General features: G+C 35.4%; 2 protein-coding genes across 2 annotated transcripts; both read right to left on the minus strand.

The window, feature by feature from the left end:
* Positions 1-17,205: 17,205 nt before the first annotated feature.
* Positions 17,206-18,948, minus strand: LOC128558034 (uncharacterized). The gene has a single exon (XM_053546802.1). It carries the CDS (start codon positions 18,946-18,948, stop codon positions 17,206-17,208), a length of 1,743 nt encoding a protein of 580 aa, XP_053402777.1.
* Positions 18,949-24,695: 5,747 nt separating this feature from the next.
* LOC123550499 (uncharacterized) lies at positions 24,696-26,438 on the minus strand. Its single transcript, XM_045338930.2, has one exon. It carries the CDS (start codon positions 26,436-26,438, stop codon positions 24,696-24,698), a length of 1,743 nt encoding a protein of 580 aa, XP_045194865.2.

Genomic DNA, 26,438 nt, shown 5'->3' on the forward strand with positions numbered 1-26,438 from the left:
ACATTCACAATATTTTATGTTAAAAAGGGGAACAATTTTAATATGTAAGCCGGAGTTTTGAAAACATTTAGTCTGGTAGTCCTGACAAATAACTACCCTGACAAATGTGCTTACATATAAAAGTCACAAAATTTTTAAGTTAACAAAAGAGTATAATTTTGACAAAATAAAAGCCACATGTACTTACCGTGTCTTGTTATACATGTCAAATCAATCGAATCTACGATGGTGAAAGCTAAAATCACGATGACAAAAGTCGAGAGTACGATGATAGAAGTCGGAACTACGATTGAGAAAACAAGAATATCGAAACTATGATGATGAAAAGATAAAAAGTTGAAAACAGGATGGCAAAAGTCGAAACCACGATGGTGAAAACGCAAATTTAAATCGCGTTTTCAACATCGTAGTTCGTGATGATTTTGTACCAGTTTTTAATATCATATATTCGGTTTTTCACAATTGTGGTTTCGAGATTTTGTCATCGTAATTTCGTGTCTTTATCCTCGTAGTTTCGACTTTCGCTACCGTGGTTTCGAGCATTGTGGTTTGGGTAGCAATATGAAAATCCGAAGGAGTTTAAACTCCACATACCTTGCGCAGACATGTCAACTTTTTTTTAAGTAATCAGCAGGTTATATTTTAAAGGTCGCTGATCAACCGATCCAGTCATACACAAGTAGCTGTAAGAAAACTTTTATCTGTATTTTTGTCCAAACAGAAAATTAAATTTCAATCTCACGGTATGTTTTCTACAGATAAGCTTGTTTTACTTCATGTTTAGTATGATGTAGTATACGATATGTAGTATTTTGATCCTGCCGTCAACATTATTCTGTCTTGTTCAATAACCTGATCAATATTGAAACCCAATTTTACATAAACAAACCCACAGTATATAAGTTATAACAAACTATAAGTCGTAAAAACCGTAAGAAGGCGTAATAGAGTGCCATCTAGCGGAACGTCTAACATTACGTTTGACGACGCCACGTCTTGCGTTCTAAGCGATGATGGTAAACAGCTTGTATGCTAAAGATTTCATTTTGCATCCGTTTTTTGTCATATTTAAACCATTAAATATTTACTTGTAGCTCATAAAACTACTGCCTACTTTAAATATATTTTCTGATATTATTAATTCCCATCAAAGTTAGAATGAACACATGGAAGCCAAAACAAATATTTATTTATGTTTAGAGTAAAATATGCCTAAACGTACGTATTCATATTCAACACTCAGGTAATAATAAAAACTCATATTATGTGTATTGTTTTCCAAATTTAGATAGCGTGGATATTATCGCTGGATATTTCAATTCTAGATTGAAACAAAACCGGGTGATATGAATGAACTGAAGTATAAAATATGAAAGATCCGTCCCACTTCATGCACTGTAGCTAGTCGGGCTCGTACTAGCAATCTCCAGATTCCGGGGAAATCATTGTATTTAACTACATGTATTTATCAAACAGTTAAAACGGGTTTTCACCAAATACAAAAAAAAGGAAATAATTTAATAATACAACAAGCCGTTAAATAAAGCAAATAAAGCCTACAAACAGACAATGTGAAGTTGGTTGAATAACGCGAGAAAAAACGTATTCCCAATGTCATAGCACCATAGCGTGAAAATAAACCTGGTTGTCAAAACATTTCTGGAATATTTTCAGAAATCTATGAAGAAGAGAACGAGCAGTAAAATGTTTAATAAGAAGTATAGTAGTAGGGGAACTAAGAGTTCGGTGATAAGGGAGGCCAGAAAAGCCCTGCTTCCCATATCACAGAACACCTTACTCCACTACTACTATTATATATGTATCTATAACAACGAGTGTTCGTTTAATTGCATCCCAACGATTTATCATAAATATCTTACCGCAAAGAAAAAATATATCAGATTTATTTTTTCTAAACTATATAAGAGATGGAACATAAAAGAGAAGCTAAAAGATATGTTAATAATAGGACCACTTTAATGGTTCAGTATTTGACAGCAATTATAATTCTCGGCATTTGATGTCTTCTTGTTAATAAAGACGACTAATTTATGTTTAAAATTTCCTGTCTCTGAAAAAAAGTCTCTATATTTCATCCTTTTTGTCATATTTTCAAGCTGTCATGTCCGGAAAAAGTGGAAAATAAACACTTGTAATGATGCAGCAGATCAAACTCGATAAGTATATGAAAATGTATTTCTATTTCTAGCTCTAACCAATAAATAAATAAATAAGTAAATGCATTATCATATCCCACCCCCTTAATATACTTAATATTTGCAAAAATAGGACATTACAAAATTGCTACAGACCATGTTTGATGAATGTATTTCTGTAAATAAACTGTAAATATGTATGCTTTGAATTTATATTAATTTTCAAAAATAACGACAAAACACAACATGGTAAAAATAGGACCTTACAAAATTGCTACAGACCATGTTTGATGAAAATCCATCAAGTAGTATGAGAAGTCCTTGAAAGGTTTTTGTTTCTATTTTTAGCACTAGCAACCCCCAAAAGGGACAAAGCTTTCCGATTTGAACAAAACTGGAGAGGATCTTCTTCTTTGTTCGCCAGAGAGGACCTTGTATGATCAATCCTATATTGTTGGTACAAAATTCGCGTCTTCAATTCACTGGTGCGTAAAAGCACCTAACTCTTCCTATTAGTCTTGGATAAACATTGAAGTCGGAAGTGTAGTGACCTTATTTATCATCCCTTTATTCTTAGATTTGTCTTTATTAAAGTTTATTTCATACATGTAACTTGGATGATTTTAGGGAACAAATCGAAGATGTTTAAATGTAACCGACAAAGTATAATTTTGTATCCGACGTATGAAATAGAATGTGTTTTAAGTTCCATGTCATAGTAGAGGAAGTGACATGTGTGTTGAAAATGCATTTAAAATACGAATCCTGGTATTTTGGTATTGTTCGGATGTTTAATTATATGGTGTTTAATATTAGAATACTGTTTACACATAAAAATAGCGGAAATAACTTCTCGCAAATGCAAAAACCTTGCAATATTTAGTTATTAGTAAGTCAGCTATATTTTTATATAAAGGCACCTATATTATGTCACAAATATTTCGTCCCAGAGCTTAGGAAACATTAATTTTTGGAGGTATATGTGAGGGCTGTCTGTTTCTGGCTGAAAAAAATCCTTCCTTTATCCTTCGGCATATAGGCCTAATTGTCAAAACATGCGCGTGCCAGTGTTTAATCTTTGTATAAGGTTTTGTATATTATAGTGTCGCCCCTGTTGAAAGAGCCAGTCAATTTTGGACTATGAGACACCTTTTTTCTCTCTGGGCATTACCTTCCGAATTCTATCCTTGCAGGCCAGTCGGCCTGGCGGGATTCGAACTTCGACCTTCCGCTCCGAAGGCGGATGCTAGGCTAACGGAGACGCAAACTTTGTACGTGTGTTCGATTTTGGTGTATCTTAGTAAATGTAGATGTAGCAACGAGATATTTTTAGGCGGGGTGGGGAGGGGGGGGGGTGGGGCAATGTGACATGTGATCTTGACGCATCGTGGTTACGTCATGATGTTGCTCGTGCTGAATGTTTTTTTACAGATAGTAAGATGGAGTCTACCAAGGTTTACAATAGATTTATACTTATCTATTCTGTACAAATTAATTTATTCTCGGCCTCAAAATAAAAACCATAAGATCGACCGTGTAGTCATCAGGTGAGCGGTTACGTTCTACAAATTAACCACTGCGACATGACAACAATGTTAATTAAATGTAAGGTTAATTTATGACCCCCGGGCGTTAAACAAAAATGGAAATTGCAGTTCATGTTTGAAAATGTCCGGAGTAGCATGGATGCGCATTGGTATAGGGTTGGTTGGACTCATTACTCGTAGATCGCGAATTCGAATCACGTTAGAATAATTTGATTGTGATTTTCACAATCCCTTCCTTCCACGTGAGTACTGGTCACAAATCCAGGTAGCAGTCGTTTAAGATAGAATATGTGCATGCAATTAAATGTATCAAAATACAAATTTATCAACACATGTATGACAGAGTTAATGAAAGTATACCAGACGGGCCTCAAATTCTCAACGTCCACTGCTGACAATAACTGTAGCTATTATAACAGTATTTTCACGTGCAAATGGCTTTAGCGTTTTCAAAATCTACTTCATTTATATACGGGCCGGGTCCGTTTTGTAGAATCTAGGGAATACATATATAAACAAGTTTGTATTCTCTGAAACCTCTCGCTGACGAAGGGTTGTGTGTTCGAGCCCCGCTACTGACCACGATTCTTTATGTAAGAAAGTATAGGCAGTTGCTTACGGACTTTTGGGACTACTACTGGTCCTTCCCAGGAACTAAAGTTAGGTAACTGCGCGCCCTATATAGCAGAAATAATGTTGAAAATGGGCGTACAACCGAACACACAAACATCATGCTAGGAAGTTAGATATAATACCTGCGGAACATAATTTTCGTTATAAATGATAAGGACTACGTGCGTTAACTTACAAACGACTATTTCGTTCACTTCGGTGGTGTAGTGGTGAAGGTAAGATCGCTGACTTGTAATCACAAAACATTGGTTCCCGTCCCGCTACCGATCTTTATGCGAGAAAGCAATTTGTTGCTGAGAATAGGGGTCTAGTCCCTCCCTAAAACTATGCTCAAAGAAACGTCCCATATATACTCGTATAATGGATTTATGTCGAAAAGCGGCTATTAAACCTACGATTAAAAATATGGTTGCTATTTCAATATTACATGAAAGTTTTGGAAAATAACGGAGGTGCCACACTTCAGTGTTATACGTAAAATATTGGTGCTATATATTTTGATGAAATCGTGTTTTTAAGAGTAAAAATTGATTAAAAAAATTGGTTCCTTTTCTTTACTGTTTCTGTGGATAAAAATTAAATATATTTGTAAAAATCTTTGCTAAAAACATCACAAATCTTTTTTAAAATGCAATAAACGATTTCCATTTGCTGCGTTTTTACAACAGTACTCAAACTGTAACGTTTATTTGGCGAAAACTGCTGAAGCTTTTCATTTTGTTTCCATGCAGGCGGAAGCTTGGAAGCTACTTATGTTCCGTTAGAACATTAGTAAAATCAACTTACCTCTCTGAAGTCGTATTTTTCGACGTACTTGCCTCCTGCTCCATAGCGTGTTTACGTTTTTTGTACGTAAAAGTTCGTTGCTTATACCAAAAAGTGAAAGCACCGCAAGTTTTGTACCAACAATATAGGATTGATCATACACCGTGAAATTGTAGTTCAGAAAATCTATCCACAGATGTATGAATTTAATACACAGATTTGTTATATACCTATATAAATTCTGTAAGAAAATTCGGCTTGTATTTCACAAGTAGATATGAACAGTCAGAAAAAAATCCGTATTGTATCTTTTATATTGCATGTTGCCGGACTACTTTCATTAATATGCATGGCCCGACACAGTTTTATAAAAAGTGCACATAAAAACTTGACTAAGTTCCAAGTTAACATCGATAAACATTGAAGATTCCGTTCAATAACAAACAACAAACAAAAAGGTAGAGGTATCTAATAAAAGGGTCATTATAACAGTAGCTAGATCCGGGATTTTGTATTCGGCTCTCGTGGATTTTGCGCGCTTCTTGGGATCCGATCTGGCAAAAATCAACTTGAGCTGAATACAGCATCCCAGATCGAGCTACTACTATAACAACCCTATAATATTCTCATAGCAGCAGAGCGACAAACACGTAAGTCATAGTGGTCCGATATTACTAAGCCTTTGTAATATCGTGTCATGAGTCGTATCTATCGCACTGTCGTGCGTCTTGTCGTGTGTCGCAGTCATCGAAAAGACAAAGCACGACACACTGCAATGCGAAGTGACATTGTGACAATGCGATACGACACACGACAATGCGAAGTGACATTGCGATATATCGTGCTGTTGACAAGCGATAATACAATATGACATCGCGACATTATCCACTCACATTTTTGTCCGTCGTTTAGAATTGTCGAGCGTCATATGGCATTGTTGTGTGTCGTATCGAATTGTCGCGATGTTCCTTCGCTTCGTCGCAATGTCACTTCGAATTGTCGTGTGTCGCCCTCTGGCACGAACAGGATTCCGTAACAGACTGAAGTAATTCAACGAGAACCAATATAATTTTTAGACCACGTAACTTGAATTTTACTTGTATTTTTGTCCAAATTGAGACCGTCGCCTTGCCTCAAACACTGAACAGATTCGACAGCAAAGCACTTCAAATACAGCAATACAGCGACATAAACTTATAAGTCACAGTGGCCCGATATCACTATATAAGGCTTGTTATATCGTGTGCGGTTTTCACTTGTGTTGAGTCTCTTTGACAGACTGAATTTATTAAAAAGCGCCAAATTTGACACCCTTACCTTTCCTTAACCACTGAACAGACTTGAAAGCGAAGCACCTCAAACTATAGTTCTAAAGCTTAATACAAAGGTATATTTTCTTTGAAGTTATAGTAACAAAAGGCACGATACACTAAACACACAATACTCGTGTGAGACACTATGAAGACAGCTAATGAACAAAACACAAGTGTACTTAAACAATGTCTTTGCAAAGAGAAACATCTTACAAGACTACTGTTGTGATAGTTAAATAAACGTATGAGTCTTAGTAATTTTAATGTTTTATAGATTTTTGAGCTGAACTACCGCATTGCACGAAAGAGTCGCCAATTTTAAAAATAGAAACACAATGAACCAACATTTTGAAATTTCTTAATTTCCTTGAATGCATTCAATAAAAAGCTGAATGTCCAACATTCTAAAAAACGCAGCCCCTCAAAAGCGAAACCCACAGCATGCTGATATGCTCAAGACTAACACACACAAGCAAACACACGAGAACAAAACGTACAAATAAAGCAACATAATTGGGCACCGTCTTGGAACGGTCAGTGGCAAAACCACCACTAGGGAGCTTAAAGCGGTTGATGTTGCGCCGCACCTAACCTCAATTTGCCCCCGCTGTGTTGCGGATCACTGGATAGTGTTACCCAAGATGAGTCGCTAACACACGCAACGGTTAAAGAAGGCCTGCCATGTAAAACACAAAGATGCTCTTGTAAATTTACATAAAATCAAACCTTAAGAACCAAACAACAACGCATGTATTCATTGCCTTTGTAAAAGACAAAGCATCACTGGCGGCATGAATCAGTGCGGCCTAATAGTCTGTGTTAGAGAAATTAATTACAGTTGCTAAAATAAGAAATCAAAGGAAATACGTTAATTTAGACAGTGAATATTTATACTTGTCCGCTAGTTTTATTTTCTGATCTTATCCCAGCTTTGAAGGATCAAAGTAATAAATATTCAAAAGAAGCAATCAAAACGCTTTCATGTTTCTCTTCAAATACATCATTTATATTTCAGCCATGCCGATAAAATGTATTTAATTCAATCTTCGGCTTTCTTATAAAAGAGATCATGCTAGAATGATTACTCTTGTGTGAAAGGTCATCTATATCCATTATCGAATGCATATGAAATACCACGTCAACGGACAACACGTAAAACTAGCATCTATTATTGAAAATGTAGATAATTTACTGTTAATGCTTTATAAACAAACTCAAGATGTATTGTCCGTAAGTATTGACCTGGCACTCATTAATCTTCGCCAATATTTTCGGGCGTTTTCGTTAATTTACGCAATATTAGTATCCTGAAAGTATCTACATTACTAAAGTAACATGTAAAGTTAATCAATGACACGGTGGCGTAGAGGTAAGGTGTCTGACTAGCACGCACGTTACCATGGGTTCGAAATCACTTACGGAATAGATCTTTTTTCAATTTAATGCATTGTAAGGTTATCGTTTACATTATTTTTATGTGTCATATTTCATGAATTTTGATTGTTTTCTCTTGTAATATTTTCTTTTCCTGGAACGTTGGTGACAGGTAACTTGTCTTTTTATCTAAGATACTATTAAAACAATTTTATTCCATTATTTTATAACTGGAAAATATGATTACTCTAAATAAATGAACCATAGATATCACGATACGTTTGATCAAATGAGTAATAAATCTGCATATAAAATTTGGGGAAAAAATATATGTTCGGACGTAGAACTCGAACCTACAATCCTGATATTGGCAGGTAAACGCTTTGTCCGCACAGCTACCTGCACATGCGACAGTATATCAGTTAGAACGATATATGTACTATTTAGTTATACCGCTATTTATATTCGGACACCGAAAATTAATTTACGGAAATACACGGAATATTCATGAGTGCCAGGTCAATACTTACGGACAATACTTTAAACGACACTTTAAAGAAAACTATTAACATCAAAAAGTATATCTATTTCAAGAATTCTTTCTAGATGCGTTGATTGATTGTTTGGTGTGTTGGCGTTTTTGAACAATACCAAAGTTTCGTAACGGCAGTCATAAGGACCTAATGAGTGTTTTTGTGTTGTTTGGTGCCGTTACCACCACTGACTTAGTCTCCGAAACCAACAGACGCTGGTATGTAGTGGCCTAATGACTTTCTGTTCATTGTCGTCTGCCAAATATATCCTTACCGTTATACCAGAGGCCTGAACAAAAACGGTAGAGCAGTTTAAGTATTTTCTCAAAATAGATGTTCAAACTTGAACTGGTCATCATAATCTCGTAAGCTTCTACTTTCAATTGGTACTGAAACAACTCTTAATAACAAAATATAAACTAAAAGAAACATTACACCAAATTTTGATTTGTTTTCAATTGTTGTGGGTTACCCTTTTTTGTCAACGGACTGAGACAAATGGCGTTGCTTAACAAGATTTTCTACTATTTTTAGCTGCCAATGTGTTTGCCTAAATAGGATACAGCCAATCCCCGTAAGGGCAAATAAAAAAAGAGAAGATGTTGACTACGAAACTAGCTAAATGCCGTAGTATTCCAAATCAAATTTTGTTTTTTCTTCAACCTAATTAAATACAGTTGAAAAGCCCTTAAATCTCAGTTTAACCATGACAACACTTAACACATATGTAGATGTTGAAAGCAAATCAATAGGTTGTAACATAAAAAGTTGTCAAGCAAATCGATACCTGAATGATAGACCGCCCCCCACCCCCATTTTCTTTTGTTTTTATTAAACGGGCGAAAACTATAAAACTGAGCTGTTGATATTGCCCGTTCAGTATAAATGTTCTTCTTGGGCATGGAATGATGTAGACGTATATTTTATTTTCCTTTACGATCATTCATAGATTCTAGACAATTACAAATATTTTGTTTTACTTTTTAAAAAGGTGATAAAGCCGTAAAATAAATGCAGCTGACAGCATAGTTTCATTTTGTTGCGATTGTGCAGCCTTTAATCGAAAGAAAGTCGAATTTCAAAAATGTTCATTTAGTATTTTTTAAGATATTTGCAAAGTATCAAGTGTTGTAATAAACATTTATTATGCGAACCAATTCATTAAAGCAATATAAAGTTGAAATTCGATATCTCGAACTCGCTTAATTCAAAATGCCGGCTTTTTCGGAGACATTTTCAAATCCCGTCCCGAAAAAACGTGCAAAAATGTCATTTTACGTCGTATTTCGGTTATCTCGAAGAAAGACACTCATTCTCTTTAAATTCGAGATACCGAGTTTCAACAAGCCCCCGTTAGCAGTATCTATGTATAATTGTTTTACACACTGTCATGGTATGTACTGCCATTTGCTCTATTAAAGGCGTTACAAAAATATTCTTTGTGGAAAATGAACTATCATAATTGGCTTTAATGGTTACCATGTGAAACAATTTGTCTCCACACCACTTCCCCACGGGTCAAATTCTTTTAAGAAGACATCATTATATAGTATAAAATTGTCTATATGCGACTTGTAAATGGATCTCAACAGCTTTTTTCTAATATCTTTATAGACAAAAACAATAAGTGAGTCCATTTATGTGCGCATAGCTACATTGTTGTCTACCGGGATGGATATTTTAACATGTTTGACAACTAAAGTGGTTTCTATCAAGGTATTTGTTGAGTTAAGTGTCATATTCATGTTATATAACGGTTGTGAATGTGCATATATTTTAACCAACGCAGCCTTGTTGTCTGCAAACATCAGACAATTTAACAACATTAATAAAGATTAGTTATATCTTGAGATATATTGTTCTGTTGTTTTCTCGGCTTTCCGGCGAGATTATCTGGCTGTCTAGACGGCTCACTTAACGCCTCAGTCACAATCAAATGCATACTTTTTAGGTGCTCCATGCTATACACCCAAATTTAAAAGTGCATGTTTATATATTCTGTCTTCAGCACTTCAGGAGTTACATATCACTACCCAGTTGCAGGTAGAACTACTTTCAGGTATCTGATGTACATATAAAACGAATGCCATGCTATCCAATAACAGAAAAAAGGCCAAAATTCAGCGTTTTATTGTTTCACCTATAAAAATGTGCTTTTTGTCTTTTCATTTTAATTAAAACCTGACCCAGCAAGATCTTTTTGTGCTATTTGGTTTACAGGAAAATTAGTCTTCTTTCAGCTGCAAGTTATTTCAACTGTCTATGTCTCCCACAACAGAAGATATGTACTGAAGACTGACATGACCGTTTTGTTATATATTTTGCCTTTTTGCTCTATCCTCATATCAGATATGTGATTTCATTATGAAATAATTCTTTTCTTACTGTCTTATTTGTCTCTGTGTGAACTTCAGTCTACCTTCTTCTGAAAATAATAGCATTCTTTCAGGTGGAAGTTTCTTATCTCCTCAAATTTGACTCTGAACAGACAATGATAAATGCGCCAATTTTTTCGTCCTGTCCGTAGACACCTATTTTCTTTGTGAAGGATGCAATATTAGAGTTTGATCACTGTGGGTATGAAAGCTGCTAGGATAGTGTCTAAGTTGATAAACATTAGACAGGATTAAACTGGGTTATATAGATATAAATAGTTGTTGAATTGCAAAATGTCTTGTCCGTAGACACATGTCTTGTCCGTAGACACTAAAGAAACGAAGTTTTTTTGACAAATATCATTTATAAAATCATACTGGAGCTATTTATCAAGTTTCAATGATACACTACACTTAATGTTTATACAAAATATAGAATAAATATATTTCTAATGAAACTTACTTCTTCCAAATGCAAAATGTTACCCATTTATTCTTGTGTGTACAATCTGAATCTGAGAAGTACAATGGATATAGAATATGTTTTAATCTTATACATGACTTATATAAATGTTAAAAGCTATCAAAAAAGGAATAATACATTTCTTTCTAACCCTCCTTTTGTTATGGCAAAAACAAGGCATGCAATGAGGGTGTCTACGGACAAGACATTATGCAAATACTATTCAATATATTTTCTGTTTCCAATAAAAACCAGCACTGGACCTTAGAAATAAATCAAGAGATCTTTGAAATAAATCAAGAGACTCTGAAATGTAAAAAAAACAACAATCTTTTACAAGTTAGTAGTAAAACAGAAAGAATGAGAAGATCGAAGCGAACACTTATAAAAATAACTGAAAGAAGTAAGGCATATAATGCATTCAGACCGACGGACACACACAAAGACAGGAGTAATTCAATGTCTCCCAACACCACTGTGGTGGGAGACATGATTAAGCTACTTACTCATGCACTAAATTTATTAATGCACAATCAAAACCAAAGCTGCATATCTTATTTTTTAAGTTTGGCTCTTGTTAGCCAAAGCATTCTCTACAGCAAGTGGTCTACCAACCGACACAACCACCAAAACACCATTTATCAAGTTGGGGGAATGGCGAACATATACTGGTTAAAGGACCATAACCTTTTTGTAAATAGGTCAAATTACACACAGAACATAACATGTCTACACCCTTATCATTTGACATTTGGTCATATTCTAGTAGAGTATGGATCTATTGCTAGACATGGTGTGGGCTGTCCACTTTCAACTTAAACATTTTGTTATAATCCACTCAAGATGGCATATTTCTGTGCTCTTCAGGGCCAAGATATCATGGTGATTGGTTTTCAAGATTTCATTCTAAACTATTCATTTGCCTTTCAACTTTTATTCTGTAACTGACTGAAATCACATAAAATTGAAGCAGTTTAAATCATCTTAAAAAAGAAATTACAAGCAATTTACTACGTGATTAGTTTCCTTGCAGCTTTCTCCCTTTCAAAAATGAGAGCTATTTTATTTTAGATTTGTTTGTTTTTGGGGGGTTTGATGCCCTTTTTCAACAGAATTTCAGTTATGTAACTTAACAATTGTTAATTGATTCTGTACTATACAAACATATGTCATATGAGTATTTTACAACATACAGCTATTTAAGCAGTCAGCAAGAGAGTTTGTTTCATTAGTTTTCTATTTAAGACACAGTTGTAATTTTTTTTAAATGTTGTTCTCAGCTATAAGTTTAACAAGTTCTTCCTACTTTTTTAATGTTTCTACTTTAATGAACATGTTTAGATGAACTCATAGTCTTCTTTTGTCAGAGGGCAATGTGACTGTCTTGTCCATATACACTTGCTCATGTTGAGTTTTCACAGAGTTTATGTTAAACTTTGTGTTTATACTTTTTTACCATATGTTGATTGATATGGTTGATAACAGCATGTAAATTGTAGTCAGGTGGTTTCCACCATCCAATTTCAGGAAGATTGTGGTTTATTTTGTTTAGTTGACATTACAAGTTATTACAGATAAATAAACATAGTCTAAATGGTGTACATAACAGGCTGCAATGTCAGTTCTTAAGCACATCAAATGCATGAGCATTGATTAGAAACATTATTACGCTATCTGTCTTTTAGACAGAAATTATGGTCAAATGTCTTGTCCGTAGACACCAAGCTGAAGGAGATTTTTAACAGCCTATTTCAGTGAGGATCCTTCCAAGTATCATTATTTTTAGTATATAGTGAAATATGAAAACAATTAGTCCTAATTTATGTAAGCAATAGCACAGAACTTGTCACATAATGACATTTTGATTTAGTCACAGTTGTTCAAATCCTTCAATTATTCGAAGACACATTCTGAAGACTGTCAATTATACTTCTTTTCTTAAATTTGTTTGTTATTTACTTGTTCTTTATCATTTTAAACATAAAAAGTTCAACAGAACTAAAAGACTGTCTTCTAAAACCTATGTAGAAAGCTCTTAGCGATGATGTCTTGTCCGTAGACTTTTTGGGTAAATTTCGGCTTTCATTTTAAAATTGCGATATCTCTGCCAAACATAGTCGTAATCACAAAAATGAGACCATTATTTAAAGAGAAATGACTGAATTTTTAGAAAATAACATATTTGAGTTGAATAAATGCATTTCAAGAGGTATGCAAAAACTGAAAGCAGGTAGAAAACAAAAATTTCTAGAAGTTTGAACTTCAAAAGAAGATAATAACTACAAATCTTTGTGTAATTTATTAGTTTTTTGGGGTTTCTACATTACTTCTATGTACCTTATCATGTGGTAACAATTTTGTTGGGTCTCAAAGAGTTATTTGAATAAAACAGTCCTTTAAAAATGGTCATATCTGTTTTATTTTTTCCCTGAAGATTCATCTTTATATCGAAAAAAAAATATTGTCGAACTATCAGACAGCGACAACTACCATTGTTTTTGTAGAACCAAGGTATATGGTAAATGAACATTTCAAAATAAAAGAGTTTTACATACTTTTATTTTTGACCCCAAGTGAAACAAAAAAATGCATTTGATTGTGACTGAGGCGTTAAGTCGATCACTAGAAATTAAATAATGGTCTGATCCTTTTAAAATGCATATTAACATTGCAAGAATCGAAAGTGTAGTTAAATATCCATATGAACATTCTATGCATGAGTAACAGCTTGATATGACATTTTATCCAATTAAAAATGGTAACTACTGAATATTTAGCTCCGTTTATGAAACAGTTCAAACTGTTCCAACATCAAATCGTTTTATCATACTAAACTTGCACACTTATTATGAGAAAGTGGTAAAGGCAGATAAAAGATCTAATCTTGGGCGAGTTAAATGTTCTCAGAAGTCTGCAAAATAACCCTTAACTTTTCCTTTTTCGGACTTTCGTCCCTGGTTTCTTTTTGTTATTTTGTGTCTGACTGAAAGGCTATACTGATACATAGTTATTTCCTCTTTCCATTTATGAACCAGACTACATAATTAATGGCGATTTACAATATCAAAAGAGAAATCCAAGAAACGCAGTTTCCTTACATGGGTGATTTCCACTTTATTTATTCTTATCTTTCATTCGTTGCTGAAATAATATTATCAAACAATACATTTAAAAACATTTTGACATATATTTTCTTGCATTCCAGACAGGATTTACTTATGGTTTTGCCGGTCCTAGAAAAACTCCGAAGTGCAAGATGAATCGCTTGCTGTAATTAATGAATTAATGTGTAAATTCATATGCTCCTAAATATATAACAAAATAGTGCATAAAAAGAAAGAAGTCATTTATTTTATTTCTTCTCTTATGAGTAGAATACGCTATGCAAGAAAAAGAATATGTCACTGGTAGAAGTTTCGGTTGGAAATATCTGACTCTCGGGTAACTTCTTTTGCGATATCTCGGCCGAGCCTCGTTACCACCTAAACAGCTTCCCGAGCCAGATATTTCCATCCGCATCTTCAACCAGTGAAAGATTCTTATATAATAAATAGAGGATATGTATGATCGATATATTCTTCACCAACTGAACACGGATGCAATATTTTCAAGAATGGTGTAGACGAGTAACATCTGTTTTACGGTTTATTTATGAATGTCACACAAAACTGTGTCAGTAATAATGATAGAAGCAAAACACACTATCGCAGACATCACGCAAATATTGCAGATGGTAATTATGTAGCCAGCATTAAGGTAGTTGACCCGTAGTGACACTCGGCTATTTCCGTATGAATCCGTACACTCATTATCTAACTTGGCATTCTTCGGACGTAAGTAAACCAGATATGACGAAGTCTCATAGTATTACGTAGAATATGCAAATGGCTGTATATCATTACGGGAATATGCTCTTCAAATGGAATGAGTATTATTTGCTTCTTTACTTTTTACCTCGAAATACTTATGTATTTGGCCTAAATTAAATTTTATTTGTTTCCCGCTTCCGCCCGACCCACCAGAATTGCGCCGGTCGAAAAAAAATGTGACATTATATGCCATGTGATACCAATTCAAATGCCAATATTAATTCAACTAGATTTTGATTAGTTACTCTTTTGCAGGGTATTAAGTCAGATACAAAAACTGATGACAAAGTACAGCAAAAATTCTGTGACAACGCAAAGGAATAAATTAAAGTCCTGAAAAAATAAAGCTTCGCCCATATATCAAAAGATTTCCTTGTTTCCCCTTAATTCATGCATGCATATTTCATAACTTTTCTGACAATGTGCGAATTGATGTATCAGTCGATCTGCGATTGATTGCTATTCTAACATACAACAGCATCATTATGTCCTTTACCATTTGAAGATAGGATGACCAATTATGTGCATTGCTCTCCCAAATGATGTGACAAACTTGTACCTTTGGGGAAGTTTGAAAAACATTTGAATAGGCGGAGCCCTAATTACCAACCCGTTTATAGGTAAGATGTCGTATGCTCGAGATAAGATGCCGTGCGCACAAAATAAGATGCTGTAATCACTAGTAAGGTGTCGTGCGCACAAAATAAGATGGCGTGACAACGAGTAATATGTCGTGAGCACGACATAAGATTTCGTGACCACGAGGTAAGATGTCTTGTACCCAAATAAGATGTCATGCACTTGAGATAAGATGTCGTGCATACGAGATAAGATCCCGTGCACACGAGATAATATGTTGTTTGCACGAAATGCGATGCTGTGCGCTCGAGACAAGATGCGGTGTGCACAAAATGTGATGAACACGTGATAAGATGCTGTGCGCATGACATAAGATGTCGTGAACATGAGCTAAGATGTCATGCGCCTAAGATAAGATGTAGTGTTCTTGACATAACATATCGTGTGTACGAGATAACACGTCATACAACTGAGATAACATGCCAAGCGCCCGAGATTAGATGTCGTGCTTTCGAGATAACATGCCGTACTCAAGCGATAAGATGTCACAAACAAGATAAGCAAACGAGACAATATGTCGTGCGCTTGAGATAACATGTCCTTTGTACGAAATATGTTGTTTTACACTCGAGATAAGATCTAGTGCGCGAAATAAGATGTCGTGACCACAAGATAAGATGTATAGCGCACCCGAGATAAGATGTAGTGTACACGGGATATGGTTTATCGTAGAATAACCCGTGATTTTGAGTTCTTATGCGTAAGAATATATCCGTGACGAAGGCCGTAGGCCTGAGTGATATATTGTTTCGCATAAGAACGAAAAACACGTGTTATTCTACGATAAATCACACTTGGGAACTTGTTATTTCGATTCTAACACGACATACTAGTGTCAACAGTGTTAGAAAAAATAGTAACTTTTTACGACCGTGATACGCACCTGGATCGGATGACGTCATTACACGCGCGTGGGTTATTGCAGAATAACCCGAGATAGATTTTGCTCTACATGTATGTAGGCTATTATTGAAAAAAAAAATCAATTGCGATATATCGGTCAAATGTCCTTCAATTTTATAACCTATTAAAGGTGAAACGGGATGAAGGCACCGCTCATTGGCAGTGTAGGATTAGTCGTAAAAATGATATTATTCTTGACATGGAATAGCATATAGTACACATTGAACAGATTTGATAGTACTATAATGTTGTTAATCAGCGTATAGAAAAAGAGCACAGAGAATCTTTATGTATTAAAGAACTTAATGGGCCATGACTGCATTGAAACCAAACTATTCAAGGACAAATAGGTCCGTGTGCATTTATTTTTTTTTATCTTGGCAAACAATTAGTACAGAAGATTATTTTGTCTGCTTTATTTGACAACGTTATTAACTTAGTCATCTTCGCAAACATAAACATAAACACAAGTTAACAACTTTTTTAATACAAGATATCTGTGTATATATACCATGCAATTCAATAATTGTATAAACTAAATATATGTGCCACAATTTGTTACAGATAATTCAAATATTTAAAACTCTTCATGATTTATCTTCAGAACAGTTCATACTTTAATCTGTGCAAACTGATTAAGTAAATTTGTACTTCTGAATTGTGTCACATTTTGATCCGTAAAAACTCAGAAAAAGAGAGTCTGATTCTCTGTTAAAACACAATGCCTGTGGCCTCTCTGTCTTGTTCAATACAGTCTTTATTTTCTTGTTTTCTGATGACAGCAGATGTAAATTGTCATTTACAGGGTTGCAAACGAGCACTGACCCGTCGCTGTAAACGGCAATTCCATCCGGGTGTAAGAGCTTTGTATCTTTGTATGTATCAAGTATCTTTCCTGATGTAGTAACCTTAGTCACTGAAGGAGCAGAGTAATCAGAAACATAAATACAGTTCCCGTCACGATCTACAGCTACGTAGCGCGGATACTGGAATAAAGCCTTCCCACTGCTGTCAGTATCAATCCTCTGTATAACTTTCCCATCCAGACTCAGTATCTCCACTTTTGGAGGAGCGAAATAAGATACAACAAGCCTGTCATTGCTGTAGGCTATACCATAACATTTTCCATTTACAGCGATGCCGCAAGTCTTTGACAGGCCACTTCTAAAGGACAAGAAACATATTTTCTTTTCATCGGTCACAGTAACTGCCAGCTGATCGTATGAAACGTATGTTATATCCCAAGGTCCAGCTGTAAGTTTGAGCTCAGAGGTAATTGTATCAGATTTTGTATCAATTTGCTTCACCGTGTTATTGTTATGATCAGTGCACACAAGTGTATCAGGAGCTATAGCTAGTATTCCTGTGATCCAACAACCGCTGTAATCAGAAGACGATTTTACGCTGACTTCTCCAGCAAGAGCTGGTGTTAAATCTTGGAGACGCATTGCAGACATGATCTGGCGATTTCTTATTTGTTTTGGTCGAAGATCACCGAGAGAACCTTGTTTCATTTGAAAATATTCTAGGATTTTATTGTTTTTCTCGAACGTATACATACTGGACTCATTTTTGTCGTTCAGAAATTTCAGTTCCTCTTCTATCTTCTTCAGGCGACAAATTATTTGTTTTGCTTGCATAAATAAATCACCGGACTGCTTCGCTTGTGAAGCAAGCTGTGAATGGATGTTTTCGAGTTCGAGTTTCATCGGTTCTAACTCATTTTCAACGGCCTTTAACATTGTGTCAGTTTTCATTTTCAGTGTTTCACATTGATCCAATAGTTTTTGTTCCATATCTTCCAAATATTTATTTAATTGTTTCCGAAACGCTCGAATATCCCCTACAGCTTTAGCATAAAGTCTATAAACTTCTTTACCATCTTCTTTAACCTCGTTCTTCAGCGATTTAGCATAGTTCTCAAGCTGCTTAGCCCTTGTAACGAGCTGTTCATATTCCTCGCCATCTATAAAATCCTTAGAAATATCGGCAATGAAATCGATCTTACACGATTTATGATCCAGAATCATACAGTCTCCACATCCAACTGCATCATGCTGCTTGCAGAAAAACTTTACAATTTCCGAGGCATGTTTCGTACAGGTCAAAGTGCATCCATATTTAGCCGACGATGGTGTCTTATCTTTCGGCATGTTATATTTATCCAGAAGAACATGGTGTCTAGTCGGGGTTGGTTTACAGTGATATTTGTAACATGTTATGCATAAATATTCCTCACAATTTTGACAGAATCCCGCGGCTTCCACATGGTGTCCTTCACCAGCGCATGGCTGACATGAAAACTCAAAGTCATCTGCTGAACCTCTCGATAAACTTAAGTTTTTGTCATTTGACGACCTTCGACCAGAAACTTCCATATCAACAAGTAATTCTTAATTGATGAGAACAGATACCTACTTCAACTTTAAAATATCCATCACATATATGTCAATTCTAAATTTTGTTTAACCCTAGATACCGTGTTTATCTGAAGATAAATAATGAAACCTTGCATAGACTTGACGATATTTGATAATAATTTACTTCCTCCTAGTAATCACGTGATTATATATTAAAGGTCGGTTAGGCGTAAAAAAATTGTTTGTTTCCGGTATCCCGACCTACCTTAAATTTTTGGCCCGACCCTAAATGTTTTTATGGATTTGGAGAATTTTTTTTTCAACTTTTTAACAAAAAAAATACAAAACTAAACTTTTTATGCTTTAAACATGGTCAGTGTTGTTAGAAATCAACTTACTGATGCTCTAAAGGCATAACCCCCTTATCCGCATTCATTTTTTTACATAAAAAATTTCCGAAAAGTCTCACTTAATAAAAAAAGATCAAAAAAAAAATATTCCGACCTACCTACCCTACTTTTTTTTAGCATGTTAGGCCTTATTAATAAACATATTCGAGGAGTTTGATTCGACTACTAGTATTTGAATCCGTTCCACACTTTGCATTTAAAAGCTTTACTAAAATTTTCTATGTTTGAAAGGGAGCTTAAACTGTAATTGCATATGCCCAAGACTTCGAACGTACAAGTGATCGTGAGAAACATGTTAACATGTATCTCTTTAAAGGCACATCTGACTGTTTCCTTTGTCATGTTCATAGTCAAGGACAATTGCCACAGTGTCTATATTGACAAGGGGCAACATTTTCTTACGTGCAGAAATTCTTCTTTGAACTGCGTTTACTGATGGAAAATCGTATCAAAAACAGAAATATAAAATAAAACAAATCATAGGAACCAAGCCTTGGTCATGAATTATCTGCCTTTGAATGTCGGAAAATACTGAAAAATCTATTTTCAAGGGCAAAGGCTGCAAATAAAGTCTACAAACAGACAATGTGAACTTGGTTGAATAACGCGAGAAAAAACCGTAACTGTGCTTAAAATTCCCAACGTCATAGCACCATAGCGTGAAAATAAACCTGGTTGTCAAAACATTTCAGGAACATATTCAAAAATCTATGGAGAAGAGAACGAGCAGTAAAATGTTTAATAAGAAGTATAATAGTAGGGAAACTAAGTTCTGTGACAAGGGAGGCTTCCCATATCACAGAACACCTTACTCCACTACTACTATTATATATGTATATTATAACAACAAGTGTTCGTTTAATTGCATCCTAACGATTTATCATAAATATCTTACCGCAAAGAAAAAAAAATATCAGATTTTTTTTCTAACTATATAAGAGCTGGAACATATACATAAGTTAAAAATATGTTGATAATAGGACCACTTTAATGGTTCAGTATTTGACAGCAATTATAATTTCTCGGTACTTGATGTCTTCTTGCTAGTAAAAAGGACTAATTTATGCTTAAAATTTCCTGTTTCTGAAAAAGAAAATCTCTATATTTCATCCTTTTTATCGTATTTTCAAGCTGTCATATTGAAAAGTTGAAAATAAACACTTGTAATGATGCTGCAGACCAAGCTCAATGAGTACATGAAAATGTATTTCTATTTCTAGCTCTAACCAATAAATAAATAAATAAGTAGATGCATTATCATATCCCACCCCCTTAATATACTATGAAATGGTACAGATCTACGATCTCTTCAAGAGATCTAACCTGCATATATGTTCTACCTAAAGATTTCTAGTGCCCCAGTTTGTAAAAATAGGACGTTACAAAATTGCTACAGGTCATGTTTAATGAATGTATTTCTGTAAATAAACTGTAAATATGTATGCTTTGGATTTATATTATTGTGCACAATTAACGACAAAACACAACATGGTAAAAATAGGACCCAACAAAATTTCTACAGAACATGTTTGATGAAAATCCATCAAGTGGTTATGAGAAGTCATTGCAAGTTTTTTTTCTATTTTTAGCACTAGCAACCCCCAAAAGGGACCAAGCTTTCCCATTTGAACAAAACTGTTCGCCAGAGAGGACCTTATAATGATGCTACCAAGCGAGTTTAATAAAGATCAAAGAAGCTGTTCATGAAAAGGCCTCTAAAAGGCACCAAGTGCCCCCATTTGAACAAATTTGAGAAGGGACCTTAAAATGACGATACAGACCAAGTTTGATGAAGATCATTCACTAGGTTCATGAGTTGTCTAAACATTTTTCTTCTTCTTATTTATTTGCTCTAGTGGCACCTAAAAAAGGCCAAGTGCCCCCATTTGAATAAATTAAAAGTGAGAACCTTATGATTATCTTACAAGTTTGATGAAGATGTTCTCCATACTGTTTTCTATATACATGTATATGCCAAATTTCAGTAAGAAATCTCTTACACTTTTTTCATTTATTGCAGAATTTGCATTTTGTTTCATATTACTGGACCCTTTCCTGCCATAGCAACTATAATGTTTGCCTTAGCAACAAAAGAAAATTGCATGTGTATTTTGTAATTGTCATCTATCCATTACCAAGTTTCATGCAATTTTATGTCTTGTAGTTTTTTAAAGTTACCCATGGAGATCTCTCAGCGTGACTGATAGACAGACAGACAGTGGCAAACAGTTTCACTGGTATAGGATTAGCAAGAGGGGCAAGATGGCCATAGGTCGCTCACCTGAGTAACACACCATAACAGTGGAAACATGTTTTATCTAGTGATTTCATGGAGACAAATATTATGACCAATTTTCAGATTGGACGTGGCCTCTTGAGTGTAAACAAGCATTTTCTTTGGTTTGACCTAGTTTTTTACCCCATGCTCCTTTGGTATTGACAGCGTGTTTACAGAAAATTTAGTATTTGCGTTATATTTTCGTGTCATGCAGCAGCTATGTTTACTTTTCATGGAATTGTAAACAAAATGCTCTACAACCAAATGAAAATGCGTGCTTCAGAGCTTGAAATAATTTCGTTTTTGTAGGCCAGTGGCCGCCTCTGAAATGATTGAGTTCATAATATTTTTCATTCCAGTTCTTAGTATTCTATTGATGTGTTCAGCTTCGACAAATCTGTTATGACTATCTATATTAACGTGATATTATAATGGTGAAAGAATATTTGCCACCAATATCGGCTATTTTTGATCGGCAATGACTTTGAGTATTGCTAGGCGGTGTAAGGTCAAGTCCTTGTTCAAAACTTCCGTAGCTGGCAATTTTACAGTGATATTTTCATTTTTGTACGAAGGTATGTTTAGGACATGCATTTATCTTTTTAAGATTAAGTTATCTTGTATGCACGACATAAGATGTCGAGCGCATGACGTATTATCTCGTGTGCGCGACATATCATCTCGTGGGCTAGACATCTTATTTCGTGCGCACGAAATCATTTCTCATGCGCACGACATCTTATCACCTGCGCTGGACATGTTATCTCGAAAGCATGACATCTAATCTCGAGCACATGACATGCTATCTCGTGCGCATCACATCTTATCTCGTGCGTACCACATCTTTTCTCGAGCTCACGCCATCTGATCTCGCGCTCTCGACATTATATGCCAATGTGACACCAATTCAAATGCCAGTTCGACTAGATTTTGTTTTGTTTGTACTTATACGAGTACGATAACTTCGAACTCTTTTGCAGGGTTTTAAGTCAGATACACAAACGGATGAAAAAATACAGCAAAAATTCAGTGACAACGCAAAGGAATAAATTGAAGTCCTAAAAATCAAAGGTTTTCTTTGTTTCCCCTTAATTCATGCACGCATATTTCATAACTTTTCTGACAATGTGCGAATTGATTCCATCAGTCGAACTGAAATTGGTTGCTATTCTAACATACAACAGCATCATTATGTTCGTTACCATTTGAAGATAGGATGACCAATTATATGCATTGCTCTCCCAAATGATGTGACAAACTTGTGCTTTTGTGGAAGTTTGAAAAACATCTGAATTGGCGGAGCCCTAATTACCAACTCGTTTATAGGTAAGACGTCGTATGCTCGAGATAAGATGCCGTGCGCACAAAATAAGATGTCGTGACAACGAGTAAGATGCCGTGAACACGACATAAGATTTCGTGACCACGAGCTTAGATGTCTTGTACCCGAGATAAGATATCATGCACTTGAGATAAAATGTTGTGCACACATGATAAGATGTCGTTTGCACGAAATGCGATGCTGTGCGCTCAAAGTAAGATGTTGTGCGTCCGAGACAAGATGCGGTGTGCACAAAAGTCATGAACACGTGATAAGATGCCGTGCGCATGACATAAGATGTCGTGAACATGAGCTAAGATGTCATGCGCCAAAGATAAGATGTAGTGCCCTTGACATATCATGTTGTGTGCAAGAGATAACACGTCATGCAACTGTGAAGTGTGCAACTTGCTGAGCAAACAAGACAATATGTCGTGCGCTAGAGATATGTCCTTTGTACGAGATATGTTGTTGTGCACACGAGATAAGATGTCGTGCTCTCGAGATAAAATGTCATGCGCTTGAGATAATCTGGGGCCTCCATGGCCGAGTGGTTAAGCTCGCTGACTTCAAAACACTTACCAATGTTGGTTCTAACCTCAGTGAGGCGTAGAATTCTTCATGTGAGGAAGTCATCTAGCTGCCTTTCAAAAAGCCGATGATTCTACGCAGGTGACTGCTTATGATGAAATACTGCACAGAGAGGCACCTGGGGTCTTCCCTCACCATCAAACTTTGAATGTCGCCATAATTATGACCGATTCTTGTGTCGGTGCAACGTTAATCCCAACGTAACTCAGATGTCGCGCACTAGAGATAAGATGTCGTTTCCAGGAGATAAGATATCTTGCGCATGAGATAAGATGTCGAGCGCTCGAGATAATTAAGATCTCCTTCGCACGAAATAAGAAGTCGTGACCACAAGATAAGATGTTATGCGCACGACATAAGATGTTGTGACCACCAGATAAGATGTTGTGCACCCGAGATAAGATGTAGTGTACACGGGATTAAATGTAGTGAGCACGAGATAATTCAATCTTATAAATAAAAAATGCATTTTCTAAACATACCAACATATTTCTGGGCAATATGTTAATGAAAAATGTTACGGAACACGGTGAAATGACAGTACTGTCGCAAAAAATGATATAAATAAAGATGTCGAAGTGGTCTCTGCAACTTTAAATTATTGGAATAAATCTATTGCGATATATCGGTCAAATGTCCTTCAAGTTCATAACCTACTAAGGGTGAAACAGGTTTAAGGCACCGCTCATTGTAAGTGTAGGATTACTCATAAAAACTGTATTATTCTTGACACGTAATAGCATAATAAACACACTGAACAGATTTTATAGAACTATAATGTTGTTAATCAGCAGTATAGAAAAAGAGCACAGAGAATCTTTATGTATTAAAGAACTTAAATGGGCCATGATTGCATTGAAATCAAACTATTCAAGGACAAATAGGTCCGTGTGCATTTATTTATTTTTTATCATGGCAAACAATAAGTACAGAAGATTATTTTGTCTGGTTTATTTGAGAACCTTAATAACTTAGTCATCTTCGCAAACATAAACGTAAGTTAACAACTTTTTTAATACAAGATATCTGTGTATATATACCATGCAATTAAATAGTTGCGTAAACTAAATACATGCCGCAATTTGTTACAGATAAATCAAATATCTAAAACTTTTCATGATTTATCTTCAAAATCAGCTCATACTTATCATTCTGTGCAAACTGATTAAGTAAGTTTGTAATTGAGAATTGTGTTACATTTTGATCCTTCAGTACTTAGAAAAAGTGACTCTGATTCTCTATTAAAACACAAGGCATATGGCCTCCTTGTCTTGTTCAGCACAGTCTTTATTTTCTTGTTTTCTGATGACAGTAGATGTAAATTGTTATTTCCATTGTTGCAAACTAGCACTGACCCGTCGCTGTAAACGGCAATTCCTTTTGGGGATAAGAGGTTTGTATCTTTGTATGTATCAAGTATCTTTCCTGATGTAGTAACTTTAGTCACTGAATTAGTAAAGAAATCAGAAACATAAATACAGTTCCTATCACGATCTACAGCTATGTATTGCGGAAACTGAAATAAAGCCTTCCCGCTGCTGTCAGTATCAATCTTCTGTATAACTTTCCCATCTAGACTCAGTATCTCCACTTTTGGAGGATCGATATAAGACACAACAAGCCTGTTATTGCTGTAGGCTATTCCCTCACATCTTCCATCTACAGCAAAGTCGCGAGTCTTTGACAGACCACTTCTGAAGGACAAGAGACATATTTTTCTCTCACTGGTCACGGTAACTGCTAGCTGATCGTATGAAACATATGTTATATCCCAAGTTTCAGCTTTAAGTTTGAGCTCAGAAGTAATTTTATCAGATTTGATATCAATTAGCTTCACCGAATGATTGTAAAAATCAGTGCACACAAGTGTATCAGGAGCTATAGCTACAATTCCTGTGATACCACAATTACTTCTATCAGTAGAAGATTTTACCCTGACTTCTCCGATAACAGTTGGTGTTAAATCTTGGAGACGCCTTGGAGACATGACCTGGCGATTTCTTATTTGTTTTGGTCGAATATCACCCAGAGAACCTTGTTTCGTTTTAAAATATTCTAGGATTTTATTGTTTTTCTCAAACGTATACATACTGGGCTCATTTTTCTCGTTCAGAAATTTCAGTTCCTCTTCTGTTTTCTTCAGGCGAAAACTTATTTGTTTCGCTTGCACAAATAAATCACCGGACTGCTTCGCTTGTGAAGCAAGCTGTGAATGGATGTCTTCGAGTTCGAGTTTCATCGGTTGTAACTCATTTTCAAAAGCCTTTAACATTGTGTCAGTTTTCATTTTCAGTGTTTCACATTGATCCAATAGTTTTTGTTCGATATCTTCCAAATATTTATCTACTTGTTTCCGAAAAGCTCGAATATCCCCTACAGTTTTAGCATAAAGTCTATAAACTTCTTTACCATCTTCTTCAATCTCTTTCTTCAGCGATTTAGCATTGTTCTCAAGCTGCTTAGCCCTTGCAACGAGCTGCACATATTCCTCGCCATCTATAAAATCCTTTGAAATATCGGGAATGTAATCGATCTTACACGATTTATGATCCAGAATCATACAGTCTCCACATCCAACTGCATCATGCTGCTTACAGAAAAACTTTACAATTTCCGAGGCATGTTTCGTACAGGTCAAAGTACATCCATATTTAGCCGACGCTGGTGCCCTGTCTTTTGGCATGTTGTATTTATCCAGAAGAACATGATGTCTAGTCGGTGTTGGTTTACAGTGATATTTGTAACAGGTTATGCATAAATACTCCTTACAATTTTGACAGAATCCCGCGGCTTCCACATGGTGTCCTTCACCAGCGCATGGCTGACATGAAAACTCAAAATCATCTGCTGAACCTCTCGATAAACTTAAGTTTTTGTCATTTGACGACCTTCGACCAGAAACTTCCAT

Source organism: Mercenaria mercenaria, chromosome 6 (assembly GCF_021730395.1).
Source record: "Mercenaria mercenaria strain notata chromosome 6, MADL_Memer_1, whole genome shotgun sequence".
Lineage (NCBI taxonomy): Eukaryota > Metazoa > Mollusca > Bivalvia > Venerida > Veneridae > Mercenaria > Mercenaria mercenaria.

Coding starts and splice junctions, on each gene's coding strand:
- LOC128558034 (XM_053546802.1), bottom strand. CDS start 18,948: ATGGAAGTTTCTGGTCGAAGGTCGTCAAATGACAAAAACTTAAGTTTA.
- LOC123550499 (XM_045338930.2), bottom strand. CDS start 26,438: ATGGAAGTTTCTGGTCGAAGGTCGTCAAATGACAAAAACTTAAGTTTA.